Source organism: Argentina silus (genome assembly GCF_951799395.1).
Source record: "Argentina silus genome assembly, chromosome: 22".
NCBI classification, from domain to species: Eukaryota; Metazoa; Chordata; class Actinopteri; order Argentiniformes; family Argentinidae; genus Argentina; species Argentina silus.
Genome location: NC_139676.1, coordinates 568,089 through 580,697, shown reverse-complemented (window position 1 = coordinate 580,697; position 12,609 = coordinate 568,089). Strand labels below are relative to the sequence as shown.

General features: G+C 53.5%; 1 protein-coding gene across 1 annotated transcript; it reads left to right on the top strand.

Moving 5' to 3' along the window:
• The first annotated feature begins 928 nt into the window (after window positions 1–928).
• Window positions 929–11,803, top strand: LOC310821790 (axin-1-like). The gene is made up of 12 exons (XM_083694009.1): window positions 929–1,076; window positions 3,201–3,861; window positions 5,124–5,461; window positions 6,050–6,184; window positions 6,298–6,394; window positions 7,420–7,557; window positions 8,032–8,461; window positions 8,630–8,834; window positions 9,162–9,341; window positions 9,551–9,808; window positions 10,421–10,570; window positions 10,929–11,803. The coding sequence occupies exons 2-12, from the start codon at window positions 3,292–3,294 to the stop codon at window positions 11,053–11,055; spliced, it is 2,628 nt and encodes an 875-aa protein (XP_083550135.1). The 5' UTR covers window positions 929–1,076; window positions 3,201–3,291; the 3' UTR covers window positions 11,056–11,803.
• Window positions 11,804–12,609: the final 806 nt, after the last annotated feature.

The window sequence follows — 12,609 nt, the reverse complement described above, 5'->3', positions numbered from 1 at the left end:
TCTTGCTACGTCTCACCTGTTAAGGCATCGGATATTCTATGAATTCCTTCAGTCCCTTGTCCCTACATGTAAAGATAGATAGATAGATAGATAGATAGATAGGTACTTTATTGAGCCCCGAGGGGAAATGAAGGCGTTACAGCAGCTCACATCACAAACAACAACAACAAAATAAAGTGACAATAGAATAATAGAATAAAGTAAGAACAGTCCAGTATGATTTAACATCCCCCAGCCTGACTCTGATCACCCCGATCGAGCCAGCCGGAGGAGGAGTTGGACAGTCTTATTGCGGCAGGCAGAAAAAATCTCCAAAGGCGCTTCTTAGTGCAACGTGGTTGTAATAATCTGTTGCTAAAGGAGCTTCTCTGCTCTGCCACAGTGTCATGTAGGGGATGGGACGGATTGTCCATGATGGCCAGGAGTTTGGTCCTCATCCTCCTATTGGCCACCTCCTCCACAGTGTCCAGGGTGTGGAGGAGGTGCCCCCCCCCCCCACACACACACACTGCGCTGGCCACCACTGACTGGTGGTAAAGCCTAGTGATGCATGTATATAGCTGCAAGATAATGATGGGGAAAATAAATTATGTTTGCAATGTAGCCTATCAATTATTTATCGGCTATATACCCAACCTAATTGCCTGGTTGCCTGGCTGTTACAGTATGCTGCAAACCTTTTTTTTTTTACCACATTCCCTGTAAGAATTATATTTTATCACTCGACTTTAAATTGAGGAAATTAATCATTTTGAATCTTTCAATCAAACTGACTATTTCACCACTGGACATTCCGGTGTTGTGTTTCGGTGTAGTGTTTCGTTCGTAACGACCGCGGCGCTGTTGAACACACACTCCGTAGCAGCACACACCGACACACACGCACACACACTCTCACGCATTCCCCCTCCGCTTGAGTGTACTGCGGACCACCATGGGCAGTTGAGGGCAAGACAGCGGGCTGTTTTCTTGAATATTAAATACCATAAAGCTGCCCTTATGCCGCTTTTCGGAGTCAACAGATTACGCCAGTATTCCCGATGCGGTGGAAAACGGGGAGCAGGCTTTCAGAAACGGTAGGACGGATACTTTTAACCAAGACGGGATGTTAGAGGGTTTTTTTTTTGGCTAGCTTAGCGCTTAGCGGCCAGGGGTGAAACGTGCCTCCGCTTTCTTGTGTTGTTTGATCCTTGATCGAAGGATCTCGGTTGTTTTGCGCCTTGGTCGACCGGGTTTTAAGTGTGTGCCCCCGGATCAGGACGCCACACTGCCGCTAGCTGTGCCCGCAGAGCTCGGCGCCTGTGTGCCAGCAGTAGTCTAGCTAGCTAGCTGAAGTGGTTTCGTGGAGGAAAGGCCCGTCTTGTGTGGTTGTGGAGTTTGTTGCTGTACCCCTCCCCCACCGTCTTTGCGACAGGCCAAGATGAATGGGATCCCACTTCAAAGCACTGGGAGGTTAGCATAGCATCGGGTTGTCGTAGTAATAGCCGGCTAGCCGACTAGCTCGCTGAAACGCATTGTGTGGTGGCTGCTAGCTAGCTCAGTAGCAGCCGCTGGGTTCCTCTGGCGAGCCAGGGAAAGAACAGAGGAGCAACCTGGTGTTGTTAGCCTCCGTTAGGGTTAACTTGGATTTCCCCCCCAATGTTGCCAACAACATAATAACCAGCAGGTAACTTTAGCTGTGTTATTGTGATGAGCCGCAGCAGCTAACAGTCAGCCATGGCGTTGTCAGTGGGCTGGTGTAGCAGCTAGCTAGCCTTTAGATGTTGCCTGTGTTGTTGTTGGAGATTCGTTCACAGAAAGACACGGCAGATCTCACATCCAGATCTGGTGGTATTGTCATGTCTAGTTGTTGTTGTGACCGTTTAGCTCTTTCGTTTTTATGTGTTTGTTTATTTATTCAGGGTTAATTCAGTACAGCAAGATGATGTCTCTTTTTAATGTCACTTTATTCGCAGTTGCATATTTTCCATCGTAAAACACAGTCATTCTACATAGAATCACATCCCACCCTCCTCCTCCTGCTCCCTCGCTTCCCTCAGTCCTCCTCCTCCTCCTCCTGCTCCCTCGCTTCCCTCAGTCCTCCTCCTCCTCCTCCTGCTCCTTCGCTTCCCTCAGTCCTCCTCCTCCTCCTCCTGCTCCCTCGCTTCCCTCAGTCCTCCTCCTGCTGCTCCCTCGCTTCCCACCCTCCTCCTCCTCCTCCTGCTCCCTCGCTTCCCTCAGTCCTCCTCCTGCTGCTCCCTCGCTTCCCTCAGTCCTCCTCCTCCTCCTCCTGCTCCCTCGCTTCCCTCAGTCCTCCTCCTCCTCCTCCTGCTCCCTCGCTTCCCTCAGTCCTCCTCCTCCTCCTCCTCCTCCCTCGCTTCCCTCAGTCCTCCTCCTCCTGCTCCCTCGCTTCCCTCAGTCCTCCTCCTCCTGCTCCTTCGCTTCCCTCAGTCCTCCTCCTCCTCCTCCTGCTCCCTCGCTTCCCTCAGTCCTCCTCCTCCTCCCTCGCTTCCCTCAGTCCTCCTCCTGCTGCTCCCTCAGTCCTCGTCCTCCTCCTACCTCGCTTCCCTCAGTCCTCCTCCTCCTGCTCCTCCTCCTCCTCCCTTGCTTCCCTCAGTCCTCCTCCTCCTCCTGCTCCCTCAGTCCTCCTCCTCCTCCCTCGCTTCCCCTCAGTCCTCCTCCTCCTCCTGCTCCCTCGGTCCTCCTCCTCCTGCTCCCTCGGTCCTCCTCCTCCTGCTCCCTCGGTCCTCCTCCTCCTCCTGCTCCCTCGCTTCCCTCAGTCCTCCTCCTGCTCCCTCGCTTCCCTCAGTCCTCCTCCTCCTCCTGCTCCCTCTCTTCCCTCAGTCCTCCTCCTCCTTCTCCTCCTCTGTTCTGCTCTCTCTGTCTCTCTCTCTGAGAATAGTTTGTCCCTCATCCGACTCTCTTAGGGAGAATCGTTTCTCTCAAGATTCAAGATTCTTTATTTGTCACGTGCATACAAGTATACAGTGAAATGCAAAGGTGACAGTGCCACAGAGTAGTGCAATAATAAGTTTTAAAATAGAATAAAATAAAATAGAAGTACTAAAAAATATAAACAGTATAAGCAGTATATAAACAGTATAAGCAGTCCCTCATCCCCCTGTTTTCCATTCTGTCTTTCTCTGGGAACCCGTTTTGTCTCTCCTCCATTCCTCATCCCCTCTCTCCTCCATTCCTCATCCCTCTCTCCTCTCTTCCAGGGAGAATTGTTCGCCAGCAGCAGCCGTAGCGGTGCGGGCCTGACTGCGTCGCCTCGGTCCGTAACGGCCACGGCGGCCCCCCGCCAGAGACATGAGCGTCGTCAGAGAACTACCGGCCGGGGGCGGGGGCTACCTGGGGGGCCACGGCCACGGCCACTTCACAGAGAATGCCCCGCGGCCCCCGGTCCCAGGGGAGGAAGGGGGCAGCCTCGCCCCCAGCCATAGGGGCCCCCCCGTCCAGTCCTACTACCACCCCCCCTCCAAGGCGGCGGACACCTTCCGGACCGAGGCCCCCTCGGCCACCCCCAGGCGGCCCGACCTGGACCTGGGCTACGAGCCGGAGGGCAGCGCCTCCCCCACCCCGCCCTACCTGAAGTGGGCCGAGTCCCTCCACTCGCTGCTGGACGACCAGGAGGGGATCCAGCTGTTCCGGAGCTTCCTGAGGCAGGAGGGCTGCGCCGACCTGCTGGACTTCTGGTTCGCCTGCAGCGGCTTCAGGAAGACCACCCAGGAGAAGAGGCCCAAGCTGGCCAAGGCCATCTACCGCAAGTACGTGCTGGATGGCAGCGGCATCGTCTCCCGGCAGATCAAGCCGGCCACCAAGAGCTTCATCAGAGACTGTGTGGTGAGGCTGCACCTGGACCTGGCCATGTTCGAACAGGTGAGGGGGGGGGGCAGGTACGGATGAGGTGAGGGGGGGGCAGGTACGGATGAGGTGAGGGGGGGGGCAGGTACGGATGAGGTGAGGGGGGGGGGCAGGTATGGATATGGGAGGGGACAAGTACGGATAGGTGGGGGCGGGTGCTAGAGGTGATCCATAACCACTAGGGTTGGGCGATATCCACATTTTCTTATTCACAATATTACTTTGGAAAATATCCCGAAAACATCGGATCATATGGCTCGTTGCTTCCATACGGTGGAGACATGCCGGGGTGGGAATGACTGGACCGCAGCACAGAGAGCGGACGGCCGGGCTCCGGTCCCGTTGTAGACTGGGCTGGGTCCAGATCTGGCGTCACGCGTCCATGCTGAAGGAACCGTGAGAACAGCTGGTTCATCACAACAGATGTCCAGAGACACACACACACGCCTCACTTTAAAAAAAGAAAAATATGTTTTTAGGGCATTTCTGCTTTATTGGGATAGAGACAGTAGAGATTGACAGGAAGGATGGGAGAGAGAGAGGAGGGATGCAAGATAGGTCGAGGGTCGGAATCGAACCAGGAACCTTGCGATTACGTGGTAAGTGCATTAGTGTGCTACACCACTAAGTTGCCCCCCACAGACCTCACTTCCTACCTTTTTAACTTTCTCCTTCCTGTTCCAAAGACGGTCGCCGTCCCGTTTCGGTCATTACGGCGGACGGTGCTTGTTTAAGTCACTGCACTGCCGAAGAACCCTCCGGAACCCTCACCACCGAGACTGCCACTGAAGCGGTTCATGTGGGGTTTACCTAGCAACAGCACTCTGATTGGCTACGACATGAAGCATCGTCATGTTTTGGCGATTAAAGTCACAGGTGGCGTTCTAGGATGTTGACGATTTGGGCAGCGGCCCTGAATGAGTTAACAGACAAACAGATGGTCTGGGCTCTGGAGCGTCACCGCCATGTTCTGTGTCTGTGTTCATTTTTCTTGGTTGTGTTTTATTATAATTTATGCCATTTAGCTGATGCTTTTATCCAAAGAGACTTACATTGCAGTGAGTTTATACATTTCAGTATAGATGGTCCCAGTGGGAATCAAACCCACAACCTAAGCGTTGTCAGCGCCATGCTCTACCAGCTGAGCCACAGAGGACCACATTATTATGTTTGTGAAATGTTTAAATCACGTTTGTTATTGCAAACTGTGTGTATGCAGGGCTCCCTTGTAAAAGAGACCTCGGTCTCAATAAAGGTTGAATGAATGTTCCCGCCAGGCCCAGACGGAGATCCAGACCACCATGGAGGAGAACACCTACCCCCTCTTCCTCAAGTCGGACCTCTACCTGGAGTACACCCGGACGGGGGGCGAGAGCCCCAAGCCCCCCAGCGACCACAGCCCCTCCTCGGGCACGGCCAAGTCGGGGGCCGGGTACCTGCCCACCCTCACGGAGGACGTGGAGTGGCGGAGGGAGCCAGGGGAGGAGGAGGAGGAGGAGGAAGAGGAGGAGTGTGGCGATACGCCTGCTAGCAGACTGACCGAGAGACTTTTGATGGAGTCCGGCCCCCAGAGAGCCTCGACCAATAGGAGGCTGCAGGAGACTCGCGAGTATAGGTAGGAGCTTCACCTCTGTTCACACACTCCCCCTCTGACTCCCCCTCTGACTCCCCCTCTGACCCCCCCTCTCACTCCCCCGTCTCCCACCGACTGACCTGCTTCATCCAGAACACTGCTGTCTCTCTCCTCCTCCTCCTCCCTCCTCCTCCTCCTCCTCCCTCCTTACGCTTCCTCTCTCTCCCTCTGTGTGTGTGAGAGAGAGAGAGAGAGAGAGTGTGAGTGTGTATAGGTAGGGTGTGAGTGTGTATAGGTAGGAGCTGTGTGTGTGTATAGGTAGGGTGTGTGTGTGAGAGAGAGAGAGAGAGAGAGTGTGTGAGTGTGTATAGGTAGGGTGTGAGTGTGTATAGGTAGGAGCTGTGTGTGTGTATAGGTAGGGTGTGTGTGTGAGAGAGAGAGAGAGAGAGAGAGAGAGTGTGAGTGTGTGTGTATAGGTAGGAGCTGTGTGTGTGTATAGGTAGGGTGTGTGTGTGTGAGAGAGAGAGAGAGAGAGAGTGTGTGAGTGTGTGTGTATAGGTAGGGTGTGTGTGTGTATAGGTAGGGTGTGTGTGTGTGTGTGTGTGTCTCACCTCTGTCCTCTCCCTCCAGGCCGTGGCGGGAGCCGGTGAACCCGTACTACGTCAACATGGGCTACGCTCGCGCCCCGGCAACCAGCGCTAACGACAGCGAGCAGCAGAGCATGTCCAGCGACGCAGACACACTCTCACTGCCCGACAGCAGTGTGTAAGTGCACACACACACACACATTTAGTAGTTTAGTTGATTTGATAATTTAGTTAATCTGTTGTGAATGTATTGATCTGACCTGTGTGTGTGTGTGTGTGTGTGTGTCACAGGGATAATATTCCTCCGTACAGGTATCGCAAGCAGCATCGCAGAGAGATGCATGAAAGTGCCAAAGCCAACGGACGCGTGCCCCTACCTCATATACCTGTAAGAACACACCCCCTACCTCATATACCTGTAAGAACACACCCCCTACCTCGTATACCTGTAAGAACACACCCCCTACCTCATATACCTGTAAGAACACACCCCCTACCTCATATACCTGTAAGAACACACCCCCTACCTCGTATACCTGTAAGAACACACCCCCTACCTCATATACCTGTAAGAACACACCCCCTACCTCGTATACCTGTAAGAACACACCCCCTACCTCGTATACCTGTAAGAACACACCCCCTACCTCATATACCTGTAAGAACACACCCCCTACCTCATATACCTGTAAGAACACACACACACACCCTACCTCATATACCTGTAAGACCACACCCCCTACCTCATATACCTGTAAGACCACACCCCCTACCTCATATACCTGTAAGAACACACCCCCTACCTCATATACCTGTAAGAACACACACACACACCCTACCTCATATACCTGTAAGAACACACCCCCTACCTCATATACCTGTAAGAACACACCCCCTACCTCATATACCTGTAAGAACACACCCCCTACCTCATATACCTGTAAGACCACACCCCCTACCTCATATACCTGTAAGAACACACCCCCTACCTCATATACCTGTAAGAACACACCCCCTACCTCATATACCTGTAAGAACACACACACACACCCTACCTCATATACCTGTAAGACCACACCCCCTACCTCATATACCTGTAAGAACACACACACACACACACCCTACCTCATATACCTGTAAGACCACACCCCCTACCTCATATACCTGTAAGAACACACCCCCTACCTCATATACCTGTAAGAACACACACACACACACACACACACAATTGATTTCACCCACTACAATTTCTCCAAGACTTGATGAATAAGCATTTTCATTTATATCACATATTCGTGTGTGTCTGTGTGTGTGTGTGTGTGTGTATCTCTGTGTGTGTGTGTCTCTGTGTCTGTGTGTCTCTGTGTGTGTGTGTGTGTGTCTCTGTGTGTCTGTGATTGTGTGTGTGTGTAGCGCACGTACCGCATGCCAAAGGACATCCATGTGGAGCCGGAGCGGTTTGCTGCTGACCTCATTAGTCGCCTGGAGGGAGTCCTGAGGGAGAGGGAGGCCCAGGAGAGGCTGGAGGAGAGGCTGAAGAGAGTCCGCCTGGTGAGTGTGTGTGTGTGTGTGTGTGTGTGTGTGTGTGTGTGTGTGTGTGAGAATGCGTATGAGTGTGTGTGTGTGTGTAAGAGAGAGTGTGTAAGAGAGAGTGTGTGTGAGTATGCGTATGAGTGTGTGTGTGAGTGAGAGTGAGAGTGTGTGTGTGTGTGTGTGTGTGTGTAAGAGAGAGTGTGTAAGAGAGAGTGTGTGTGAGTATGCGTATGAGTGTGTGTGTGTGTGTGAGTATGCGTATGAGTGTGTGTGTGTAAGAGAGACAGAACCAGGTGCCGGTTCTCATTATAAACATAGTCGTATCTGTATCCGTTAATCAGGACTTGTGATTGGTGGGATTTTAAATGCTTAAAATGATGGCGCAACAGGAAGCAGCAGCCTGGTTTTGTCCTGTGTATGTGTGTGCGTGTGCGCGTGCGCGCGTGTGTGTGTATGATGTCACGTCTTAACCCCTCTCTCTTCCCCTGACAGGAGGAGGAGGGCGACGACGCCGACATCTCCGTGGCGACGTCCCTCGCCAACAACCACGGCAACAGCAACAACAACACCACCACCACCAACAACAACAACAAGCTCCTCCCCCCGGCGTCCCTCCCCGCCCACTACAACGCCCGCTACGCGGAGGCGGCGTACAACGGCGGCCTGCCCTCGCTCCTGGACGCCCACGAGGAGAACCCGGAGTCCATCCTGGACGACCACGTCCAGCGGGTGATGAAGACGCCCGGGTGCCAGTCGCCCGGGACGGGACGCCACTCGCCCAAGTCCCGCTCGCCCGACGGGGGGGCGGCGGCGGCCCCCCATCCCTACCCCTACCCTGCCCCCCGGGGGCCGCAAGGGGCGCCGCTGGGGGTCAAGGGTCACAAGCCGGGGGCCAAGGGAGACGGCGCAGGAGCGGGAGCAGGTAACGGAGCAGGAGAGGTGTGTGTGTGTGTGTGTGTGTGTGTGTGTGTGTGTGTGTGTGTGTGTGTGTGTGTGTGTGTGTGTGTGTGTGTGTGAGAACAATCTTGACATAAAACACCTGTTTTATTGAGCGCAGAGTTTGACCGCAGTCTTGTTGATCTTCTCCCAGGGTTGTACCACCACAAACACCCCTACCACCACCACCCCCCAGCAGGGGGCGCCAAGCCCAAAGACCCCCAGGAGGAGGCAGCGTTGGCGGCCTCTAGGGCCCAGGGGGGCTTCCTCTGGAACGGGGAGGCCCACCACTATGCAGGCAAGGGCCGGAACTACGCAGACGGGGCTGGGGCCAGTACCATGGATGGGATGGGATACAGGTGTGTCTGTGTGTGTGTGTCTGTCTCTGTGTGTGCCCTGTGTGTGTCTCTGTGTGTGTCTCTGTGTGTTTGTCCTGTGTGTGTCTCTGTGTGTCTGTCTCTGTGTGTGCCCTGTGTGTGTCTCTGTGTGTTTGTCCTGTGTGTGTGTGTCCTGTGTGTTTGTCCTGTGTGTGTGTGTGTGTGTGTGTAAAAATGAGCATATTCCAACAATTGATTTGATTTGATTGCATTCTTTGTTGGTTTGTTTGTCTATACCTTTACTCACCTGTGTGTGTGTGTGTGTGTGCGCGTGTGCGCGCGTGTGTGTGTGTGTGTGTCGTATTCCAGCAGCAAAGGCAGCACCCTGTCGAAGCGCGGCTCCAAGAAGGCGGAGCCTGCGGTCAAGGCGGAGGAGGGGGGGCGGGGCCTGGAGGCCCAGGTGCCCATGGAGGATCTGGAGCGCAACCAGAAGATCCTGCAGTGGATGATGGAGGGAGAGGCTCTCAGACACAAGAAGAACACACACGGGTAAGAACACACACACACACACACACACACACACAGAGGACACACACACACACACAAAGAGAGAGACTGTACAGGGTGTGTTGAGGGAGAGACAAGAACACAGATACAGATGAAACACAGGTCGGGGTTTTGACCAGTGTGTTATTGTCATGGCTGTCCTGTCTCCCTGTCCCTAACCCTATCCTCCTCTCTTGTCCCCCCCCCCCCAGGAGCACCACGGGCTCCAGGAAGACCCAGGGGAACATGGAGCCGTCGCGGCCCGCCTCGGTGGAGCGCCTGGGGGCCGTGCACCCGTGGGTGAGCGCCCAGCTCCGGAACAACGTCCAACCCTCCCACCCCTTCATCCAGGACCCCACCATGCCCCCCAACCCGGCCCCCAACCCCCTCACCCAGCTGGAGGAGGCCAGGAGGAGGCTGGAGGAGGAGAGGCGGAGGACCGCCCTGCTGCAGGCCAAACAGAGAGAGAGGTGAGGGGGAGGGAGGGGTCGGAGGTCGGGGTGGAGGGGTCAGGATTCAGGGCTGGGGCAGGGGGGGTCGCTGGTGTAGATATAACTGAGTTGAGATGGTAAAACTCACTCCTCAAGTTTAAATACCCTCCCCCCTCTCCCCCGTGCTGTCGTATTGCTAGTTTTTGGATAGTGCAGCTGGTTGATGGTGTGTTTGAGGAGACGGTCGTGTATGTCGGTCTGTTCCCAGAGCCGGCTGGAGGAGAGAGAGGAGAGGACAGAGATTAGGATTGACAGATACAGATTAGGGTTAAAATAAAGCGTCCTCTTCTCAAATCCACAGCTAAGTGGATTTTGTGCTCAAACAAAAAGAGACGTTTTAAATAGATTTGTAATCCACGCATGTTTGTAGAAAAGGTCCGACCCTCTGCCAAGGTTGTGAGACTGAAACATTGTGTTTAAAATCCAGCTTCAGAAAATTCTAAACCAAGTTCAGATTAAAAACATGATGGTCTCACAACCTTCATCAGACATGTTTTATATATATGCATTTTCTGTGATTGTTTGTTTGTTTGTTTGTTTACATGCCTGCTCTACGCCCCCGCCCCCCCCCCCCCTCCCCGCCCCCCCCAGGCATAAGTCCGGTAAGAAGCTGCTGTGTGAGAATGTGACTGTGGCCTACTACTTCTGCGGCGAGCCCATCCCCTACCGGACCACCGTCAAAGGTCGGGTCGTGACCCTGGGCCAGTTCAAGGAGCTGCTCACTAAGAAAGGCTTCTACAGGTGAGAGGTCGTTGCCGTGGAAACTGCCATTTTGGGGGGGAAAATAAGCTTCTTTTTTTTTTCGTTTAAATGTTTAAAGCTCGGCTGTCGATACGTTGGAGTCGCCAGGACATTCTGGAGAGAGGAAATGGGACTGTGTTTTATTTTAATTTTTAAAGTTAATTTGAGTCCAGAATGAAGTGACGGTATGGATGACTCTTTACACTTGTTATTATTGTTGTTGTCTCCTGAGTGTTTGTGGAAGATGGTACAGCTGCATGCCAACTACACTAACACTGATCCATTGTGTGTGTGTGTGTGTGTGTGTGTGTGTGTGTGTGTGTGTGTGTGTGTGTGTTCCCTCCCTCCCTCCCTCCAGGTTCTACTTCAAGAAGGTGAGCGATGAGTTTGACTGTGGCGTGGTGTTCGAGGAGGTCCGGGAGGACGACGCCATCTTGCCCATCTTCGAGGAGAAGATCATCGGGAAGGTGGAGAAGGTCGACTGAAACAGAGGAAGTGGGAAGTACAGGGGGATGACTCAGCGAATGGACTGAAGAAGAGGAGGATGGATAGAAGAGAGAGAAAGAGGACATTGTTTTTTTGGGAGGGGGGCAGGGACACACACACAGAGGGTCTGTTTTGGAATGGTACACAGAATGTCACTGCGTGAGTGAAGAGTAAACAGAAGAGGAACAGAAGTCTGGAAAAAAGAAAGGATGGATCCAAGGAGTGATGGATGGAAAGACAGACGGACAAAGGGGCCGATTTCTAAACAGTCTTCCACTTCTGCTCTGGAGGAGTTCGGAGTTCCTCCTCCGGAACACCGCTGCTGCTAAGTTGCCATGGAGACATAAAGGTGCTCATCACAGCAGAGATCGCGGCCGTACCCCCATACCGACACTCCCCCCCCACCGCCCCCGTCCCCCCACCGTCCGTGACCCCGGCAGGCGTGTGGGGATTGGACAGGTCGGTCACCATGGGGACGGGGAGGCGGGGCGGGCGTTCGGGACGGGGCGCGGCCGCGACCTCGTCAACACGTCGACTTCATGACTACAAACAAACAAACAAACAAACAAACAAACAAAAAATAAAAAAAAGGAACCGTTGTTCATCAGGACTCCAGGACGTCAGGTCGCAGATGTCCAGCGTTGAGGAACGCGACTCTTCTCTAAGTTTGTTTACTAAAGCGACATATTTTTGATACGACGCTAGCTACATATACGCAACAAAAAAAGAACGGTAGCCTTTTTACGTGTGCCGATATTTGTAATTTTTCTGCGGGGGGGGGGGGGGGGGGGCAGGGGTCAATGTACAGGTACTACTGGGTTCTACCACACCTACGGGCTGACTGTTTCTATATGCTCCAAAAGCTTGCATTTTATATATGTAAAGGTATATATTTTGAAGTCGGGGCGAGGCGGCCATTTTGTTTCTCCGTTCCTCCTCCTCCAGGATCTCCGGACCTTTCTCTCGACTGTCCCGTCAGCAGCCTCCGGCTTCAGCCTGCAAGTCTGTCGGCCAAACACGAATGTATCGTAAACTTCCCAACCTCTCCTCTGCTCTGAGCCCGAAGCAGATCTAGGGTCAGCTTAACCGGAACCACGTATTGACCTCAACCGTTTAAAGGAGGTAAACCCTAACTTGAACCCTAACCCGAACGGAACCCTAACCCTAACTGAACCCTAACTGAATTTAGATCAGTGTCATCAGGGTGTCTTCATCCCACAAGCCCTTGTGTTGGGGAGTATGTACAGTAGGTGATGTGTTTTCCAGCAGTAGAATAGCGTATGTGACGCCACCTGTAGGTGGCGTTGGGGAGTGCAGGTTCAAGGTGCCCTGTTCAGGTACTCTTGGTCTGTGTTTTCATTCCTTTGCTGTGATGGAACGGTGCTGTTGAGTTGGAGGGGGATGAAGATGCTTTTAAGGCGCTGGTCTAAGGCCCGTTTTGCGTCCCCGCCCCCCTAGTGGTGAAGGTTAGGGTTTGCGGCGGTTCTAAACTGATCCTAGACCCGTCACTATGGCCAACTACAAACAAAATACTCTTAAAAAGCACCCATTGT